Source organism: Sylvia atricapilla, chromosome 29 (assembly GCF_009819655.1).
Source record: "Sylvia atricapilla isolate bSylAtr1 chromosome 29, bSylAtr1.pri, whole genome shotgun sequence".
NCBI classification, from domain to species: Eukaryota; Metazoa; Chordata; class Aves; order Passeriformes; family Sylviidae; genus Sylvia; species Sylvia atricapilla.
The window spans coordinates 1,187,382-1,209,191 of record NC_089168.1 but is presented as its reverse complement, the minus strand read 5'-3'; the positions used below and the strand labels follow the sequence as shown (position 1 = coordinate 1,209,191).

Below are 21,810 nucleotides of genomic sequence, written 5' to 3'. Positions count from 1 at the left end.
GGCTGGAGGTGCCAAGATCAGCCCAGGTCCACAACCCCACTCCTTCCACCTCCCAGGAGCTGCCAACTCTCCCAGGCACCCAGGGCCCAACTAGGAAAATGCTGAGCTCTCTGAGCTCCTTTCAGGCTGGATCCCAAAAAAAGTGCTCAACTCCCAGAACACCCACACACCTTCACCCTAAAACACTGAGTGGCTTCTGGGGTTGCATGCAGGAACTTCTCCCCCATGGAGCAGAACATGTTCCCAGGCCATGGTAATGCCAAGAAAATCACATAAAAGCACTTTTAGAAGAGGAATTTCCAGGATTAGCCTTATCCCATGCAGCCGAAGGAATTAAGAGTGTTCTCACCCATGGCACAGAGCCCTGTTGATATTCCAGCAAGGATAGGACTAAAAATCACCTATTTCATTTCTCCAGGAAAGATTTACCCACCTTTCCTGCAGTTTTGTCACTCTGAACCCACTTCTTTCACTGAAAAATAAATACATGTCCAGTCCAAACTCACAGGGATTTGCCCAACAATTCCAGCAGAAAGGAATGCCCAGGTCTGGCTTTCCTGGCAGCAATTCCCCATGGAAGACACTCCTGCAAGTGATGAGAGATGTCACTCTATGGAACTGATCTTTGGGATGGCAAAGGCTGCACAAGGGTCAGGATCTGCTCCAGGTGCCTGTGGGTGACTGCCATCGGCAGCTGCTGGGGTTGGGCATTTGGAGGTGGAAGAGGAGGATTAGATTAATGTTCCTGTTTAATCATGGAGTATCCTGAGCTGGAAGGGACCCAAAGGATCATCAGGTTCAACTCCTGGCCCTGCCCAAGAATCTCCCCATGGACCTGTATTTAAGGTGAATAATGAGGAGCAAAGTGATGGTTTCTCCTCCCCTTGCAGGTATGAGGAGCAAACCAGCCCCAGGGCTGTACAGAGGAAGAGTTTGTTGTGCTCAGATCTCTTTCAAGCAAATACAGCATTTATTCCAGGCTCTTAGGGAGAACAGCAGCCAGTGTTGTTGGAAGGAAAGTGAGGCCTCTCCCTCTCCAGAGACTCTAGAGGGACCTAAAGGACAACTTTGGGGCAGATTTTAATTAAAAAGAGTAGAATCCCACCTTAAGTGGATCAGCTTTAGCCGAGTGTGTTCATTTAGGATGTTTGGAAATCCAAACTGGCCCAAACCCTTCCTGTCTCCTCTCTGTGTCCAGTGACATTCGTTGTCTTCCTGGGAGGATGAGGGAGTAAAAGGCTTTAACAGCACAGGGAAATGTGTGTCCTCGAAGAGAGCAGCCCTGGGAATTTGTAACCTCGTTATCTGCTGGCATTAAACACTTTTCCATTTCCCAAACCCTTTAAGTGCTCCAGGACACACAGACTGTGCCTCTGTGAGCAAAGCTGAGCTGAAAGCCAAGGTGGAGTGCCTCATCCAAGGGCACTGAAGAGCCTCTGTAAAGTGGTAAAGGCGTTTCCTTTGCTCTTCCTCCCTGCTGTGTCCCTTCGGGGGCTCTGTGGAATTGGCTCCCACAACCCATCACTAAATCCCAGAGATTTTTGGTGTTCCAAGTGTACATCAGTCGATTGCTCCAGACTTCAAAGATGTTACTCATGCACTATTTGGGCAACATCCCAAGGAATCTGTTCCAACCTGATGGGGAAGAGAGATGCCAAGGGCTTCATTCTTCAGATTTCCATATTTGTATTAAAAAGGCTTTTTAAAGGTCAGTTTTCCCAGCCCCTGCTGGGTTTCCTTGTCTGTGACACATGCTCTGTCCACTTCTTACTGCTGCTGAGTCACTTGTGTCCCCAGAAACAAAGGTTTGGCCTTAAAGCTCCAGATCTGGGACTGCAGCCCCAAAATCCTAGCAAGGGTTTGATCAGTGACTCATGTCCTCACTCTGTATTCCTCATGTTCCTGCTCTCCTCAATGTGAGGAACCGAGAGGATCCACTGGAATGACAGCAGCTCCTTGGACACAAAGACTGCAGTTGTGATCCAGAGACTGCCTGGAACAGGAAAACACCATAAGCCCAGGGAAGGATGACTCAGGTGTCCACTGCAATCACAAATTTTGGCTTTCCAAACCTCTTCCAGAGCATGGGAACAATAAAGGCAATTCTGATGGGATCGAGATGAGCCACACCTCTCAGGCTCGTGAGTAACCTGAACACCAAGTAAAGGGTCTGGTACAGCCAGTGACTGAGCTGTAACATCAGTGAGGAACAGCAGAGACCATCACCTCTGGAACTGCAGCAAATCCCACCCAGACCCCACCTCTCAGGGTGTGACACTTTCCAAAGCATTTTCCAAAGCACTTTCCAGCATTTAATCCAGGCATTTGAGGACCCAATTGCCTCTCCAATCAAATGATCCTAAATCCCCAGGGTTTTCCCCATATGGGAGGCCTCCCACGAATGAAGATGAGGTTTTGTGCAGCCTCAGGTCTCCTCCAGCTGCAGGCTCAGCCACGGCCATGTCCGGCACCTTTGCCACCCCAGGCAAAATGAGCTGGAACATTCCCCATCCTTGGAAGTGCTCAAGGCCAGGTTGGACAGGGCTTGGAGTAATCTGGGATAGTGGAAGGTGCCCATGGCAGGGGTGGAACAGGATGAGCTTTAAGGTCTCTCCTAACCCACACTATTCCATGATTGCCCGATTTGATTTGGCTTAACTCATTCTGAACGTTTCAGGTTTGGAAGGAGTTTCTTGGGAGTCTATTTGACAATGTTTCCAGCACATATTCCTCTGGATGCTGAAAGCAAGAGGTCAGGCAGCAACAGCAGAGTCTGAGTCTGTGTGAAATCAAGTCACATAACTTTCTCACACCGGCCTGAGAAATTGTGAGAAGGAATAAAAACAATCCTTAGAAGGTGAAAAACCATTAAGGTGGAAAACCATTCAGGTGAAAACTGTTAGCAGCTGATATTTTCCAACTTGTTGTTTACTTGGAAAAAACAGTCAAGGGGTGTTGTTCTGAGTGTCCAATCGTGTTTCTTTCTCGGAATGTCTATGTAAAGGATGGTGAAAAAAAAAGATTCCTTCTCTCTCATCTGGAGATGAGAAGTTTGTGTGTCATTTCTACCACCGTTCCTCATCAAGATTGACATGTCCCTGTTGCACTGGAGAAGCTGCAGCTTCACCCACTGTCCCCTTCTCCTCTGGGATCAGACCCCTGCAGACCCCTCTTCCCACAAGCCCCCCTCAGATTCCTGCCCCAAAGCACCCCCAGGTCTTGCTGTGTTGGTTGGCTCATCCAAAGCAGAAGGAATTCCCGAGGATGAAAACATGGAGAAAGGAGCTGCAGCCAGAGAGCCCCAAAACACAACCAAAGTCTGGAGCAACTTGAGGACTGAGGAGAACCATGAGGTTAACTCAGCCTCTTCTTCTGCCCAGATCCCCTCAGGATGTCCAAGAGCACTGGAGCATCCAGGAGCTCCCAAACATCTCCAACAAATTGGGATTGTGGCTGTGAAACCAACCAACCACGAGACAGGGAAGAGGAAAGAAACACGAGGAACAAAACCAAACCCTTCATCCAAAACTTTCCACCTTTTCCCTGCAAAACACCACCCTTCCATGAAGGGGCATGGCTCCAACACCATCTGGTCCTTCCAGGGATCAACACATATGAGAGCAGCAGGAAAAACCCAGCCCCAACACCAGGAGGGCACAGTGTAAGAGGGGAAGGCCCTGCCCCAAACCAGGTGGGACCTTCAAGGGAGGGATGAGGAGATGCTGCTTTTCCAAGGCCAGTGAGTGTCTAGAAAAAAATCACCACCTTCCAGGCACTGGCTCCAGTTTAAACTAATCAGCAATTTCCTCAAATTAATGAATTTGTTGGAAAACACCCAGATCAGCAACCTGCAGAATAACCACCTTGGGAAATAGATTTGGCCCTGCAGATATTTCCTGGCATTAAAATGCAGCATTCTACCTTTTTTCTAGGTAGAACCCACAACAAAATGGTCATTTACCCTTAACCTGCTAGCCAGACATTTTAATTTAATTTATTTATTGCTGAGAGTTTTATAAACCAGCAGGTTGAGTCCCTCTTTCCTTCAAATTTCTCTCTTGAAAGCACAGGGATCAGCAAAAAAAAATAGTGTCTCCTTGGATAAAAAGCATTTTACACCTTCGAAGTCAACTTCACCCAACCAGTAAAAAAGAGGAATTTTCACCTGAAAATAATTCACCTGGCCCAAATTCCCCAATTTCTGTTGTCCTTACACAAGGCCTAACTACGGCCCCTGTGACTTTAAATCATTCCTCAAACCCAAATAGGACTGACCAGGTGCTGCTCTGGCTGCCAAGCACAAGAAATGTTAATTAATCCCTATTTTTTTGCATCACAAACATTTTTGTGAAAGCTTTGTGCAGCTTCACTCCGTTTTCCACAGAAATAAAAGGAAAAGGTGCTCTGCAGAGGGAACTGCACCCAGGAATCTGCTTCCAGCACCAAGCTCTCTCCCAGCACTCCCTGTGTCCTGCTGCTCCTACTGCATCAGCTGCGGCCATGCCTAAGGGAATTTTGGCTCTTCCTCTGGAGCTCTCCCCAGAATCTGGTGTGGTTTCAGCACTGCCCTGCATCCCTGGGGTGCTCTGGACTGCTCTAGCAGCAGAAACTGTGATGGTTCATGGTCAGGGCCCAGAAGGGATGAAGGAAGCTGTCCTCCAAGACATGGACACGGTTTTGGTGCAGCCAGAGCAGGGTTGGGCTACAGTGGTGCCAACTTCAGTTCCAGCCTGGGCAGAGCCTCCCAGCCCTGCAGCATCACCTTCATCCCCATCACCCCTATCCCATCCCCTTCACCCCATCCCCATCACCCCATCCTCATCACCCCATCCTCATCACCCCTATCCCATCACCATCACCCCCTGCACCTTCATCCCCATCCCCATCACCCCATCACCCCCCACACCATCAACCATCACCATCACCCCATCACCCCTATCCCATCCCCATCACCCCCTCCCCATCACCCCATCACCCCCCACACCATCAACCATCACCCCATCACCTCCCCAGAGCTGCTGCTCCATCCCAGTGTGCAGACAGTGAAGTACCAAGAGAAGGAGCAGCTCAAGACCCTCAATAACAAATTCACTTCATTCATTAACAAGGTGAGCTGGGAACCTCCCAGCTCCTTCCCAGGGTGTGGAGTCCAGGAGAGGCATTGGGCATGAACAGGGCATGGAAAGGGCACGGAAAGGGCAAGGAATCCTGGCTGAACAACTCATTAGAGACATCAAGGGAACTTGCACAAGCTGCCAGGGGAGAAACCTTGGGGTTTACGAGGCCTCAGTGTCCAGGACTGCTGCTGTGACCTCTGGGCAGGAAACAAGCTAAAACCAGTCCCAGCTGCCCTCCAGTCCCCTCTCAGCCCTTTCTGCACAGCCCAAATTTGTTGTAGAGCTGGTTTCAAGAATGTCTTTGCTTTTTTGTGCATTTCCAGACGGGTGCCCCCAAACAAAAGCTGCTGGATTGGGAAACGCTGCTGGGTGTGCCAAGAGCAGGAACACGTCCCACTGCCAGGGCATCAGCACTGCTCCCACAAGCACTTTGCCATGGGATACCTGGGAAAAGACCCACAGGGATCATCCAGTCCAACCCTGTCCCTGCACAGACACCCCAAAATCCCAGCCTGTGCCCAAGGGAATTGCCCAAACATTCCTGGAGCTCTGGCACCCGTGGGGCTGTGACCATTCCCTGGGGAGCCTGTCCAGTGCACCAGCACCTTCTGGGGAAGAACCTTTCCTGATGTCCAACCTAAACCTCCCCTGACACAGCTCCAGCCATTCCCTGGGTCCTGTCCCTGGTCCCCAGAGCAGACATCCCTCGGGATGAAGCTGTAGCTCTCAAGGAGTCTCACCTCAGTTTCCTCTTCCCCAGCTGGACAAACCAAATGACTTCAGCTGCTCCTCCTGTGGGCCCTCCGGACCCTTCACCACCATCTTCACAGTCCTCATCCCATTTCCCAATATTCTTTCTGGGATTCAGGTTTGGATCCTGGTGCAGCAGAAGGAGGTGCTGGAGACCAAGTGGAGCCTCCTGCAGAGTCACAGTGAGAGCAGCATCAAGGCTGTACTCAGGGCTTTTATCTGGAATTTGAGGGAGAAACTGGGAGCCCTCAGGAGCAGCAGAGCCCAGTTATGAACAGGCCTGAGAGCAGCAAAGCAGGATCAGGAAACCAACAGGAAAATGTGAGTAAAAACCAGAGAAATGCAATTTCAGAGCTCAAAATGTTGCTTGAAATTTGTGAATAGGCAGAAACATTACGCTTTTCGGGGTAGCAAATGGTTCCCAGAGAATTTGTAGGCAGAGATTAAATAGATTCACCTCCAGTGGATTCCCATGGTGGAGGTGAAGAAGATGGAAAGATCTCCCAGGATCTCAGTACAGAAAGCAACATCCAAATTTATAGACACATGGCAGAAGCAGAATATCCCTCTTCCACATTTGCTTTTGCTCCTTCCTGACTCAGAGATTCACATTTCCAAGTGTTCAGTAGCTATTTGAAGTCATATAAAAACAGTTCTGCTGCAGAAACCTCTCTGAAAACATGCTTGTTTTCCATGGGCTACAAAAAAAAGAGCAAGGTGTCCCAAAACACTGTCTGGGGAGAGGGAAAAAATCAGTTTCATTTGTTTCACTTGTGGCCTGAAGGAACTCGAAGAATGAGGGAATTGTGCTGAACTCCAGCAAAAGTTCCCATTTTCCCACGCAGGTCCAGGGATGAGCAGAGCCTGCAGACACACGCCCAGGAGGAGCTACTTGTCCTAAGGAAGGTGAGCAAGGGACTCTCTGGTTGAACTTTCCCCTTCTGGTTCTTTTTTGGGTGGTTGTGGTGACTTCTTTCCCCAAGGCAGCACAGGAAACAAGAACAAGCAAAAGCTGGGTTTGCTCAAACTCCAGTCAGACCCCAAATTCCAGGAGCCAGAGCATGGTCATGGCAGCGACCCTTAGGGCAGCCCCGAGTCCATTCTCCCTCCTAAAATTCCTCTTTCCATCTCCAGAGCGTCTCCAGAACACAGAGAGAGTTCTCTTGGACAAAGCTGAGCTGGGAGTCAAAGTGGAAATGCTCATAGAGCAGGGCAAATTCCTGAGAATGTTCTGCAAAGAGGTGAGAGGCTTTCCCAGGGCTCCAGCAGTAAACCCCAGTAATCCCACTGTGGGCAAGGTTTCCTCCCATCAACATCTGTAAACTGGAATATTCACCTACCAAAATCTGCCTCTTCTCCAGAGAATTTCCTAATCTGGATTCCTTTTCTCTGCTTTTTGCAACCACTTTCCACTCCCAGGGAGGTCTCACCTACATCTCAAAGCCTGGATTTGGAAGTGCTCCAGGACCAGAACCCAGAAACTCCCAATGGAGCAGCAGAGCTAGTGTTGGAGCAGCGGAATCTGTGCAGCTCCCATAGGAAGGGTGTCCAGGAAGACTTGTGGACCAGTGCTGGGAACAAATCTCCACATTTCCCATTGCATGGAGACAAAAAAGGGTCATTTCCACGCTCAAGATTTTTGCAATTTTTTCTGGGAAATCCAGGAGAACGAAAGGCTAAAACCCCTCATCACTCCCATTAAAACCAGATCCTTTGGCATAGTTCCCTGGTCTTTCCATTCGCACAAATGCAGGGATTAAAATTAGGTGGGAGGGAGTGGAGGCAGCTTCTTGTCGCAGAACCTGACCAGGTCCTGCTCAGTTCATTGGAGTGATCTCCCAGCAAAGGCACCCCAAGCCCTATCCCATCCCATCCCATCCCATCTCTTCCCAGGAAGACAGCAAGAGCACCAAGTCCCACCATTTCCAGCAGAGGCTGGAAAAGTTCCTCTCCCTGTGGTGCTGCCCTTTATAACCTCATCAAGCCAATGAGGATTTCCAGCTGGAGTCATCCCAGGATGGGAATTTCCCTCTCTCCCACCCCACTCCCCCCTGCCCAGGGGAGCTGAGCTCAGGCCCTGCTGCTTTTAGGTCATTTCATTCCTTTCAAGCATCAGATGAAAGTCTCAACCAGGACTTGATGATCTTGAACTTCAACACTTCCATGAGTCAACCTTGGGGCAGGGTTCCAATATCCCATCCATCCCTGCCCTCTGGCAATGGGAAGCCATTCCCTGTGTCCTGTCCCTCCATCCCTTGTCCCCAGCCCCTCTCCAGCTCTCCTGGAGTCCCTTTAGGCCCAGAAGGGGCTCCAAGGTCCCTCTGCAGTGAGGTGAACACCCCCAGCTCTCCCAGCCTGGCTCCAGAGGGGCTCCAGCCCTCGGAGCAGCTCCGTGGCCTCCTCTGGACTCTCTCAGCAACTCCATGTCCTCCCTGTGCAGGACCCCAGGGCTGGAGCAGCTCTGCAGGTGGGCTCTCACCTGGTCAGGGCAGAGGGGCAGAACCTCCCTCCCCTCTGCCCACGCTGGGGCTCAGCCCAGGCTTAGGGGGCTCTGGGTCCAGCTCTTGGCCACCGGCACCCCCAGGTCCTTGTCCCAGGGCTGCTCCCTCTGCTCATCCCCCTGGATCCATCCCGGGGCTGGCCCTGACCCAGGGGCAGCACCTGCCCTTGGCCTTGTCAAACCTCAGGAGATTCCCACAGGACGCTGCTCCAGCTTGTCCAGGTCCCTTGGGGTGGCCCTGTCCTTCAGGGGTGTCACCTGCAGTCACCCAGACCAACCACCCTCCCAAGTCCTGGAACCAAAAATTCAAGGAGCAGCACTGGAGCACTTGGAAATCTCTGGTAACGCAGAGTGAGACCCACAACTCTCGGGTTTGGCTTTCTGTGCCCGAGATTAAGGTGGCTAAGAGGTTTTTGCCTCTGAAAGCCTTCAGAAAGCCAGGTCGCAAGAAAGAAATGGAGTCTTCAAGGTCTTTTCTTGATTTCCCGTGTTGTTTATTATTTCATATCTTACAATGTTCTCCATGTGTCTTGGTTTGGGAAGACAGGTATCTGCCAGGGAAAGCTGGAGTTTCCCTTGGAATGGAAAATGTAAACCACCTCACCCCCCCATCTTTTTTTTTCTCCAATTAAAAATTTGCAGGTAAAAGCTTTTAGGCAAAAGATTTTGGAAATAGAAATAGCAGTTCTTTACTAGTATGTATAACAAAGCAAACAAAAACAACAACTACAGCATTAATAACAAAAACAGTACCATGAACCTTGAGGACTTTGCTTTACAAAAACCCAGGGCAGTTTGGTCTCGGTGCCTCTGCAGGATCCTCAGAGCACCAAGCTGGAACAGTGGAGAAGTCCCGGGCTGGTGGCTGGGATGGCAGGATGTCCCAGCAGGGCAGGGGGGTGCAGGGTCACACTGTAGCAAGAGGAGCAGTGCCAACAAAACCACGATGGCAGGGCAGGGCTGGGCCAGCTCCAGCAGGGCGGCAGAGGAGCTCAGAATTCCAGGGTGACCAGATGATGGCAGATTTCCCAGGACTGGACCCCTCCAGAGAGAGTGAACTCTCCTAGCAGCGAGCAATCCAGCTGTTCTCTCTCCCTGAACACCAAAAAAACAGAATGCCAAGCTGCCTCAAGCTCTGTCCTTTACCTGCCCCAAAACTTGAATATCTCTCCTTCCAAGCTTTGACCACCCCTTTGTTTTTTTGTTAACTAGTCTTAAGTATCCGACACTTAGTTTCCTTGGTAACTTATGGGGAAAAAATTCTTTTCAGTAAAAAAAAAAAAACAAACCTAACCCCCAACACCAGCCGAGATCTGAACAGCAGCGAGGACACAAGGGGACGCCTCCCGCAGTGGGATGTCGCAGCCTCTTCATACAGAAAATCACCTATCACTTGTTTACAGTGATGTGCCAATACCTATCACCTTTTCTGAAGGGGTCAACTCTACTCTGACCCAATCTCCTCAAACTACTTTGTGCCACTGTCACCACAAGTTGGAGGCCAGGGGAGAAGAAAGAAGAACTAAGGGCACCACCCCAAATCCTCCATCTTGTTCCCCATGTACATACATTCTAAAAACTCAAAACTACATAATTTTTCATCCTACACCAAGCTAAACTACTGTTTTCACATCTTTGTGGTTTGTAATCCTTCTCTTAATATTGGAAGCCATTACCATGGACTGAAGTCAAAGGCAGTGTCCTCCTGGGCACTGTGGCAGTGTCTATCACCCCCCTGTACAGCTCCAAGACCCCCCTGTACAGCTCCATGACCCTCTTGCTCGAGTCCCAAACCTCTCTGCTGAGGTCTGTGGCCTTCAAGGGCGCCCAGAGGAATGCCCTGGACTCCTACACACAACTCACAAGTATCCCCAAACCACACAATTCCTGCCCAAGCATCCCCAGACCACTCAAAGGATGACAAATAGTGACAAATAGCCCCAAAGGGGCTTGGAATAGATCAGGTGGGAGATGCTGGGCTGTGGCGGGGCTGGGTAAGAGGCAGTTGAAGGATCCATGAAGGAGTCACCCTCCATCCCAGAGGAATCAGCATTCCCAAGTGGCCCCAAAGCCTCTGGCCCCAGCTGCACAGGGCTGGAAAGACACAGTCTGCCCTGGGATGGGCCCAGCTCCCTCCAGAGCCCCACAGGCAGAAGGAATTGTGTCCCTGTTCCAGATGACCCAGACCCCAGACCCCAGCTCCGAGGAGGCTCAAACATTCCCACAGGGGACCGAGGGCTGGGACAGGGACAGTGGATCGTGGCAAAGCTGGAAGCAAAGCTCCCCACATTTCCCATTGCACTGGGACACAAAAGGGTCTTTTCCATGCTCGGGATTTTTGCTGTTTTTTTCCAGGGAATCCATGAGCAAGAAGGGCTAAAATCCCACTCCTCCCTTCCATTAAAACCAGATTCCATTTCAGTCCTGAGCTCAAACCATGACTCTGAACAAACTCCCCCAACCCTTTGCCCAGACTCCAGGCAGGCAAATTCCCACCAGGAATGAGCTTTGCAGGCATCAAACCCCAAACCCTGCCCCTGCCCACAGCTCTGCTCCAGGTGATGGCAGGAAGGTGATTCCTGGATATTTTCCAGAGCTCCTGAGCACCCAGGGCAGCCCAAAGAACTTTGCTGAGACTGGACATGCAGCTAAAAGGGAAACTTTATTAGTCCTATAAAGGACTCATGGGAGACATAAAAAGCATAAAAATCCAACTCAAAACACAATCCCAGGACAGGGCTGAACACAAAAACTGGGAGCAGGTTCTTGGAGTAAGTTCCCTACAAACTCTTCCTACTGCAGTAACAACAATTTCCCTGGCATGTTGAAGACCCATTTTGGCAGGAACAAGGAGTTTTTGGAATGGGGCATCAACTGAACCCTCACTGCAGGAGACTCCAGATATCACTAAATACCCTTAAACAGGGAGTAGTAAACAGACACCCAAAAATAGGGAATTTATCTCCCAGTTTAGTGGGACACATGGAATTTGAAACAATTTTAGATCCCTCAAGCTTTGGGTTTCATTTAAAAAGAGGGAAAGGGTGTGGGAGTTTCTTGAGGAGTTATTTTGCTATGAGGAGCCTGAAATCAATCTGTCAGTGCTGCCTTTGGTCAGAAACAGCTTCAGTCACACGGGAATGTTGAATCCCAACCCTGAGCCCATTTCCAAAGAAAAGAAGGGGAGACCCAAACTTCCTGGTATATTTAAAAAACCCAACCCAGGGTGAGCCCTTGTCAGGGGCTGAGGAGCCTGAGGGATTAGAGTCTTCCAAATCCTGTTAAGAGGGAAAGAATCTTCTGGTCTTTTGCAGAAGCACAGCAGAAACATGGGATTTGCCTTTCCAAGGGTGAAATCCAGCCCAGAGCAGGGGGTACCAAGCACAAGGGTAACAGCAGGGATATCCCACCTGCATCCTGGGATAAATTTCACCCCCCAGGTTTGATCCTGCTCCCGGAGGAATGGTTACAATCCAAGAGTGCAGGATCAAGCCCAGGCAGGGCAGGGGCAGGGCCTCAGCACTGCAGGAGGTTTGCAGCCAATTCATCCTGCAAAAGGCATCAAGACTTTTCTTTCTGTGGTCTCCCTCTCTCGGGTGCTGGGAATGCTGAGCTCCATCACTGGAGTTACTTCCTGACACTTCTCCGGCTAGACGAGGTGGTGGTGATGGTGTAGGACTTGGAGGAGCCTCCCGAGGAGAAGCCGAGAGCTCCGCTGCCCATTCCCGAGCCCAGGCTGAGGCCTCCTCCAATCCCTGCTCCCAGGAGTCCGCCGGAGCTGGAGAATCCGCCCCCACTGCTGGAGCTGACCACGGCTGGGAGAGGAGCAAAGGGAACGTCAGCACCTGGAACCCGCTCCCTCAGGAAAGGCTCCCACAGGATGGTTTGGGTGGGAAGAACATTAAAGCCCATCCAGTGCCACCCTGCCATGGGCAGGGACACCTCCCACTATCCCAGGCTCCTCCAAGCTGCATCCAACCTGGCCTTGGACACTCCTAGGGATGGGGGATCTTCTTGGAAATCCATTCCAGGGCTTCCCCATCCTCACAGGGAAGAATTTCATCCCAATATCCCATCTAAACTTCCCCTTTTTCAGTTTAAAGTCCTTCCTTCTCATCTTGTCACTCCATTACCCAACCCGGCTCAGGATCCCTTGAGCTTGGAGAACTCATAGATAGCCCTTAGAAAATCCATGGAGAACCCCATTTCACAAACATATTCAGCTCATCTTCTGGCGCCCCAAACCTGTGGGAATGGGGTTCCCCAATTCCCAGCAGGAATTAAGGGGCTGAAAATCAGAGCCACTGGTTTGGAGCATTCCTGAAAGAGCAGCTCCTGCCCAAGGCCTGGGCCAGGTGAGGATCCAACACTTCCCAAGCTGGAAGAACACCCTCTGCCACCACCTGTGCACTAATTCCCAACCCAGGAAATTAATTTCCCATTAGTGCTTTTCTATCCATACAAAAATGTGAGGAAAGGAAGATCATTGCTGCCCCAAGTCCAATTTCATCCCGATGAGCCAGAGCTGAGCTCAGGATGGAGCCCCAGCACCACCCCCAGTCTCCGGGTGCTCCCAGTAAGGAGGGGCTGAACTGGGTGAACTGGGACACTCTGCGCCCCCTTTCCCATGGGTTTAGAATGAGGGGGAACCACAACAAACAACAAAATCACTTACAGATGTTGACGTTGCCAACTCCATCCCCAGCCAACCTGTCGGAAAAGACAAAGGGAAGGGGAGGGATTAGACTCAGCTTTCCTTGGTCCTGGGGGTTGAGGAGGAGGACAGAGGAAAGAAGTTTCTACTCCAGCTGCACCTTATCCAGGGAAGATCCCTGGGCCCTCCAGGGCTTTGTTCCAGCCCTGCATTTACCAACTCTGTTACTGCCATGGTGGGGGAGGACAGAGCACAGAAGTTCTGTCTTAATTCCACAGGGATTTCCACTTGGAAATGATCTGCCACAGCATCCATCAAACCTGATGGAAACCAGTTTTTTCCTTCTTCACTTATTTTCCCCAGTATTTTTCCCCCAGAATCTGCCAGTTCGGCTCTTCGGCCAAAGCATTTCCAGGACCAAAACTCAGTTTTTCAAAGGTTTCCTTGCCTGCATTTCCTTGTGGAAATGGGAATTGGGCTCTCATGGTGTCCCCAGACAAAGGGAGCAAAGGGCAGGATCCCTCCCAGAGGGAATCTTTGCTCACCAATCCTCCCACGTGTCCTCACCTGCTCTCCTCGCCCTCCAGCAGCTTCCTGTAGGTCGCAATCTCAATGTCCAGGGCCAGCTTGACGTTCAGGAGCTCCTGGTATTCCCGGAGCTGCCGGGCCAGGTCAGACTTGGCTTTCTGCAGAGCGTCCTCCAGCTCAGCCAGCTTGGCCCTGGCGTCCTTGAGGGCCAGCTCCCCACGTTCCTCAGCCTCGGCCACGGCTGCCTCCAGCTTCGCTCGCTGCGGGGGCAGAACGGCCACATCAGGGGGCTCCTCATCCCTGTAGGAGGATCCTGTGCCCCAAACCTCTGGCTCTGCTGCCCAGTCCCTCTTCACAGATCTGGAGCTCTACTGCGATTTCACCCCTACCTGGTTTTTTGGGCACTGGATGGAGATGGAACCTCATCTCCTTCCAAAGTCTCCCAGAAGGAAGACCGGGTTTCTCTCCACTGGTTACATTTTTTAAGGTGATCCTCAGCTTCCCAGTCCCCCAAATCCCAGAGATCCCTTGGGGTTCAGGAAAGCTCAGGTTCTCTGCTATTTCCCCAGAGTTTTTTCAGAGCTGGGCAATCTCTGGCTGAAATGTAGGTGGGTGTGGACTGGAGCACACCTGGAGGTACCAAACACCCCAAGACCAGCCCTGTGGGGCCCCAGGGAACCCCCAGCTGTGCCCCCACAGCTCCAACCCCCGTGTTTGGCAGGAAGGGCTCTCAAGAGGCTTTGTGCTCCCACACATTGTCCAACGGAGCCCCAACAGGGCAGCTCTCAGCTGGTGCCAGAGCCTCCCTGCCCTGAAACCAAATAATCCGGGATGAATCACCAGGTTTATCTGGAGTGGAGCTCCAGGCCTAAGCCACAGCCCTGATAAAGTGATAAAACCCCAGTGAAAGCAAACAGAGTACCCCAAACCTCTGTGTGTGTGCCTAAATATGGTGTTCCCTACTGGGAAAGGGAGTGGACAATGATCCCAGGAACAGGAGGGCAGAGGATTGTGTGCCAGGGGTGATTTCCACTCATCCTCTCGAAAATCCACCTCCCTAGCAGGACCACCCTGCTCCCAACACCCCCCCTCCCCCAGCAGAACTGAAATCCTACAGGATGAGCCATGCAGCCACCCTAGAATGGTTCTTACAGATCATGGAATTGTGAAGGTTGGAAAGGTTGGAAAAATCACCACATGCAAGGTGCTGTGTGACACCCAGACCCCTGAAACATCCCTAACATCGCAGAATGGTCCGGAGTTGGAAGGGACCCACAAGGACCATCATGGCTCAGGCCATGACAACCCTAAAAATCCCACTAACTCTGAAATTCAACACCTGAGAGTGGTGTCCAAAGGTTCCTGGAGCTCTGGCAGCCTTGGGGCTGTGACCATTCCCTGGGGAGTCTGGTCAGTGCCCAACACCCTCCGGGGCCAGAAGCTTTTCCCAGTATCCAACCTGACCCTCCCCAGACACAGCTCCAGGTGCCCCCTCAGATTCTGTCCCCAGTCCCCAGAGGATCAGTGCCAGATCCCAGCTCTGAGGCCAGAGAAGGACAGGAGAGGGGCAGCTCCTCACCTGGGCCTTGGCATTCTCGATCTCCCCCTGGATCCTCTGGATGCCCCTGTTGATCTCCGTGATCTCATTCTTGGTGTTCCTCAGGTCGTCCCCGTGTTTCCCAGCTGTCACCTGCAGCGCCTCATACTGGGACAGAGCAGTGGGACACAGAGTGATGGGGTGAGCATGGCAGGGAATGAGTGGGACAGACCCTCCCCCCACTCCACTCATGGCACAGGGGATACAGGGGCTGACAGAGCTGGTGGCCATGGAATGGTTTGGCTTGGAAGGGACATTAAAGTCCATTCAGTGTCACCCCTGCCATGGGAAGGGACACCTTCCACAGTGCCAGAGTACTCCAAGCCCCATCCAACCTGGCCTCGGACACTTCCAGGGATGGGGCAGCAACAGCTTCTTTGGGAAATCCATTCCAGGGCTCCCCATCCTCACAGGGAGGAATTTCTTCCCAATATTCCCTTTTGCAGTGAGAAGCCATTCCCTGTTCTCATTGCTTCAGGCCCTCTCCAGCTCTCCTGGAGCCCCTTCGGGCACTGAAGGGCCCTGAATCCCTGTCCCCTCCCAGAGCTCACCTTGCTCTGGTACCAGGACTCGGCCTCGGCGCGGCTGCGGTTGGCGATCTCCTCGTACTGCGCCTTCACCTCGGCGATGATGCTGTCCAGGTCCAGGTTCCGGCTGTTGTCCATGGACAGCACCACCGAGGTGTCCGAAATCTGGGCCTGCAGCTCGTTGAGCTCCTGCAGGAAAACCAAGCCCATTAATCAGCGAGGTTTCAGGGCCCCTCTTTCGGAAGCCAATTAAAGAGAGAATGCAACGAGAGAAGGGAAAGAGAGGCAGATAAGAATCCCATCAAAATAATCATTAATTAGGAGGGAGCCAGCCTTGCAAAGCACAGAGCAACAACCAACAGCAGAGCTGTTTATCCCTACTTTGGCAGCAGGGCCGCTTATCCCACTATTATCCCGTTCCTTAGATGACAACCCAGCTGGCTGCAGAACCTGAAGGGGCAAATTCCACCACCTCTTCCAAGGGTGTGTGTCCAGCTCAGGCAATCCCCGATCTTTGAAACAACGGGGAGGAGAAAGGAGCTGAGAACAAGCAGCTTTCCTTCATTCCTGGCGCACAGCACCACCTAAATCCCTACAAACCACTTGTTTCTCTTGTTTTCACACAAGCAGCATCACAAATACAATGTCTGTCCCATTATGTCTGCAATCCATCCATCCCACATCCCAGACAGGGAGAAATCTGTGTGGCGATCCATGGGAATTCAGAGGAATCACTTCACACGCAGGCATAGTTTTGCTTATGGAAGGAAAGACTGACTCCATGAATCCATCACCTTCCCCACGTTCCTTTCTCCAGCCAGCATTCCCTGTTTTCCCCCTCTGAAGAAGCAAAAGGGTCCTCACCGCCTCATGGAAAGCCCTCAGGAAGTTGATCTCATCTGTCAGAGCGTCCACCTTGGCCTCCAGCTCCACTTTGTTCATGTAGGCAGCATCCACATCCTGGAAAAATGAGGAATAACCCACTGAGATTGTGGAGCTTTGATTGTCTGAGCCCACCCAGCCCCTGTTGACTTCCAAAGAAGAGCTCCCCAAACCAGCTCCAGCTATCCCAGTGGCACCTCAAGGCCTACAATTCATCTCCCAGGGCATTGAATGCTACTGGAGGGCAGATCCTGAGAGTCCTTGGGGATCCTTTGGATCCCTGTTTGCAAGTTCAGTGTCAGGTTGGACAAGCAGACCTCAGGAAAGATTCTGAAGAAAGGTCTGGCATCATCTCTGGTACCCCTGGGACCCAACACCTCTTCCCTGTGTGTGTGGAGACCTCAGGGCCTCCCCTGAGCTGCCTTTGGCAGGTGTGGGATAGAATCCTACCCCTCAGAGCTTAGGCAGAGCTGGAGTAAACTCTGAGTAGGGCAAAGAGTACACTGTGAGTTGGGGCAAATAGGGGAAAGGGCTGCACACACTGATGATCCATCCCAGGGAAGAGCTGTGGCTGCCCCATGCTTGGAAGAGTCCAAAGCTGGATGGGACTTGGAGCACCCTGGGCCCATGAAAATTGTCCCTGCCCATGGCAGGGGTGGGATTGGGATGGACTTTAAGGTCTCTTCCCACCCACCCTATGTGAGGATTCCCTGACCCACGATGATACTCACCTTCTTGAGCACCACAAACTCATTCTCGGCCGCCGTGCGCTTGTTGATCTCATCTTCGTACCTGCCAAAATAAAAGGATTCCTGTGAAGTTAGAGCCTGGATAAAAGGAAAAATATCTCAGTGAAAGGTTATCCCAGTTCTCTTCTCTATCCCTCCATTTCTTGGGAGCCAGCCCAGCAATTCCCCAGGGCTGGTGCACCAGTGGTGCCACAGGTCTGCTCTGGATGAGCTGCTCCACACCACCACCACCATCTGGAAAGCATCCCCTCCTTGCTTTCCCATAATCCTTAAAATTCCCTCTGCTTCAGAAGATTCTTGCTCCTGCTCCTCCTTTGGGGAAGGCCCAGGCTCTGCCCCCATTTTTTCACCAGCCCTTCAGGGTGCAAATACAAATCAGGAGAGACACAAACAGATCTCACAAACTTCTCTGGGCTGATCCCAGCACCTGCTGGTGCTGCTTCTACTCTGCACTTCCCTATTCCAGACTGTTGGGAACATTTTGCAGGTGTTGAACACATGGCACTACCCTGGGCAGAGCTAAAGGTAATTAATTACCCTCATTCTCCTCCAAAGTCCAGTTTTGGTGACTCCTGCTCTGGTATTCACCCTCAAATGAGGGCTCACCTGAAAATCCCCAGAGGTTTCACTTAAAGTTCTCCAGCAGATAAAAAATCCCTCTCATAGATTTCACAGGATCACCACTGATTTGCAAATCTGGATCTTGGAGCCCACCTGGACCTGTCTGTGCACCCTCAACCTGCCCAAACATCCAGCCCCAGCCTGCTCTGGGGATCTGGGAATCCTGAAAGCCATCCAAGGAACAGAGCAGGAAGCACTTCAGCTGTTTGGGAATTGTTGTTACTACGTTAAGGCTCTTTATTTACATGGGCCCTGCATGGCCAGAGCTGGAATTTGCCTTCCAAAGCAGGGGCTGCTTCACCTTCCCAGCCTCCCTGCCCCTCCCTCCTGCTCCCAACTGGAATCATGCCCATCCACACCAGGATCAATGGAGGTTGCCCCTTTGGAGGTCGCCCCTTTGGAGGTCAGTGAGCTGCCAGTGCTATTCCAGAGGAATAAATCCCAGGAAATGACGCAGAGGCGCTACCTCTGCACACAAGGGATCAGCAGAGAGAGATAAAAACACTGAATTCTTCTGGAATGGATCATCAAATTCCTCATTTCCTGGGGGCAGCTCCACCAAGCTGGTCAGTGAACGGATAAAGCATGGAATCTAGGAATGAATTGGGTTTGTAGAGACCATAAAGCCCATTCCAGCCATGGGCAGGGAAACCTTCTGCTATCCCAGGTTGCTCTAAGCCACATCCAACCTGACCTTGGGCACTTCCACAGATGGGGCAGCCACAGATGCTCTGGGAAATCCATTCCAGGGCCTCCCCACCCTCATAGAGAGGAATTTCTTCCTAAATTGTCCAGTATTTTCCCGAGGCCCCTCTGGAAGCTCAGGACACCCTCACCCCTTGGAACTAAGCCCTGTGGGCAGCATGATCCCAGCTGGCTCCACACCCACTGCCACTGCAATTCCTGAGTGAGGAGCTGGGTCTCATCCCTGGAGCCTTTCCTCTCCTAAGTATCACCTGGGAATTCCTGGGGAAACCAGACCTATGGAAAAGAGGCCACAGACGCCCCCAGACCACACCACGGTTTAGGTTTTCCATTTATAAATGAGATTTTCTCCATATAAATGGGGAGCACCGGGTTCTGCATTCCAGTTATTGCATTCTCACTCCCTCAGCTCCTAGCTCCTGCTTCCCTTCCGTTAGCACACAGAGGGTGTGGCTTTCCATGCATCTGTAGGCTAAAGGAATAAATCCACGAGTCCACGGACTGAATCCATGGGAAATGCAGCTAAACTTTGGGGTTTAATCCCTCTGGCTGCAAACCAGCTCCTTGCAGAGATTCCAAGGCCGACTGTGGATAAAGTAACAGAGATGAAATAGCTGGACAGGGCTGGGGGAAGCATCATTCCCAAGCAGCTCTTTGGGAATCTCTGGGTATTGACTCTCCCTAAACACACCCTGGGGATTATCAGCTCTATTTGCAGTTCCTGCCTAATCCAGTTTGCCAGCTCCGTCCTGTTCTTCCCCTGCTTTCTCAGAGACATTTCCCGGCTGGGCTGGGACAAAGGCCACCTTTCTTCTGGGGCTCCTCCCAGGTGACACTGAAAAGTCACTGAATAATTGCAGGGCAGCTGCTCCATTCCCTACCCAGGGAATGAGCCGGGAGCTCCTGCGGAACTCTTGGAGTTCTGGCCACCCCAAGGAGTCACTTCTCACCCTGAGGAGGCCCCAAAGCACCACCTCCAACCCCAGGGAGGCTCCAGAATGTCACCTTCAGCCCTGAGTAGGCCCCAAATGCCACTTCCAACCCTGAATAGGCCCCAAAGCAAAGCCAAGAAGATGGAGGCACTGGCCCATGCAGGAACAAGGTGCCAGAGACAACGAGCAAGAAGAATCCAGGCAGCTTCCCTGGACTGCACACCTCATTGGTGGCCAGAAAACATCCCCCACCCTGGCAGGGGAGCCGGGGACATCCGTGTCCAGCCACCGGCCCAGCCAGCAGCTCCACCACCCTGTCAGGGGGACACTGATACTTTACTTGGTCTTGAAGTCCTCCACAAGGTCCTGCATGTTCTTGAGCTCTCCCTCAAGGCGCCCCTTGTCCGCCAGGAGCCCATCCAGCTGCCGCCGCAGGTTGCTGATGTAGGACTCGAACATGGGAGCGATGTTGCTCCGTGTCGTCTTCTGCTCCTGCAGGAGGCTCCACTTGGTCTCCAGCATCTTGTTCTGCTGCTCCAGGAACCGCACCTGGGAGGGAGAGCAGGGCTCATTTGGGGATGTGGGACAGAGGGGGAGCTTGCACGACAGGAGATGGAAGGACTAGGCTGCAGGTGGTAATCCCGTCCCAGGAATTTGCGTGTCCATGGGAAGCATCAGAGGAGGGTCATGGAGACCACACTAAAGAGGTTGGCTGCTCTGGGACCTGGTTTGTGACTTTGAGGCTTTGGATGAATTAAAGAAAAGCAGATTCTGCCGGGCTGACACTTGACAGAAACTGGCCCCAGACCTCAAACCCTCCAATTACTCCAGCTCTAGAGCTGGATTCCTCACATTTCGGGGATACCAGAGCGAGATTTACACAAGGTCAATTAGTGCAGGAGAGCCAAACTGGGCAGGGCAGCATAAACACCCTGGGACAGGCTCTGGTTCCATCTGCTCTCCGGGGACAGGCTCTGGTTCCATCTGCTCCCTCCAGGAGCCTCTCCCTCCCCAGATTTGGTGCTGGGGTGGGGCTGCAAAGCCTGCACCCCTTTTTGGGCAATCCCAGGTAAATCAGGGCTGCAAAGGCAGCCCGAGCAAGGTGAACACCTGTTCTGTTGGCAATACCAGCAGGGCTTTAATACATCGAACAATAAGAATTATTTGATTGCAGTGGGCAAACCCCACCACATTCTCCAGGACGGATCCTCGGCCCAGTCACGATTAAACCAATTTTGGGTCCCAGCTACTGTTCAGCACCCCCAGAGTTCTGAGCCAGCCCAAGTAGCCCACCTTGTCAATGAAGGAGGCGAACTTGTTGTTCAGGGTCTTGATCTGCTCCTTTTCCTCCTTGCGGACCCTCTGGATGCTGGGGTCGATCTCCAGGTTGAGGGGCGTCAGGAGGCTCTGGTTGACGGTGACCTCCTGGATGCCGCCGGGGCTGAGGCTGCCCCCGAAGCCGGCTCCCCCATAGCCGTAGCCCGAGCGGACGCTGAAGGAGCTGCCCCCTCCCAGGCTGATCCTCTTGCTGCCGGAGCCCAGGCTGTAGAGGCTGGCGCTGCCGAAGCCGCCGGCGCGGCCGAGGCCGGAGCTGCGGCTGGAGGACACGGAGCTGACCCGCACCTGGCTCAGCGCCGGCCCGGCGGCCGAGCGGGAGCTGAAGGTCACCGAGCGGGACATGGTGCTGCAGGGGTCGGTGCGGATGCCTCGTTCCTGAAAAGCTCAGGGAAGCTGCGCTGGAGCGGAGGGGAGTGAGAGCTCTCCCGCTGCCTCCCCTTTTATCCGTTAGAAAAGCTGGGCTTGGCCCAAGGGCACACCAGGGATCATTTTACTGCTCGGAGCTGGGTGTGCCTGGCTGCATTCCCACCCTCCAGCGGGAGAAAGGGAAGGGCCGCGGGGAAGGGACAGGGACACACCTGGCGCCGTGTCCCTCCTCTGCTCCTCTGCCACCTGTGCGCTGAGCCCCGAGCTCGGATCCCTGCCATTCCCCGTGCCCGGACGGCTGCTGCAATGAGCAGGGGGGACACAGGGAACACGCAGGGATTTGGAAATGCTGCAGGCAGGTTGTCCCCTGGGCACGGCCCAAAGCTGATAAAGGGGCCCCGGCGCCAAGTCCTGCCTGTTTAATATAAACCAGGGCACTGCCCGGGCCCTGCCAGCAGCACCCGGAGCCTGCCCGCCCTCCTCTCTCCTGCTCCCCTCCAATAAATCCTTAAAACCGAGGTGGGTTAGAAGGGTTGCATCCCAC

The 21,810-nt window shown here is 52.5% G+C and overlaps 1 protein-coding gene across 1 annotated transcript; it reads right to left on the bottom strand.

Moving 5' to 3' along the window:
* Window positions 1-11,010: 11,010 nt before the first annotated feature.
* Window positions 11,011-21,457, bottom strand: KRT7 (keratin 7). The gene is made up of 9 exons (XM_066337537.1): window positions 20,856-21,457; window positions 19,903-20,111; window positions 17,287-17,347; window positions 16,538-16,633; window positions 15,698-15,862; window positions 15,129-15,254; window positions 13,589-13,809; window positions 13,043-13,077; window positions 11,011-12,182 (listed from the first exon to the last, which is right to left on the bottom strand). The coding sequence occupies exons 1-9, from the start codon at window positions 21,240-21,242 to the stop codon at window positions 11,995-11,997; spliced, it is 1,488 nt and encodes a 495-aa protein (XP_066193634.1). The 5' UTR covers window positions 21,243-21,457; the 3' UTR covers window positions 11,011-11,994.
* Window positions 21,458-21,810: the final 353 nt, after the last annotated feature.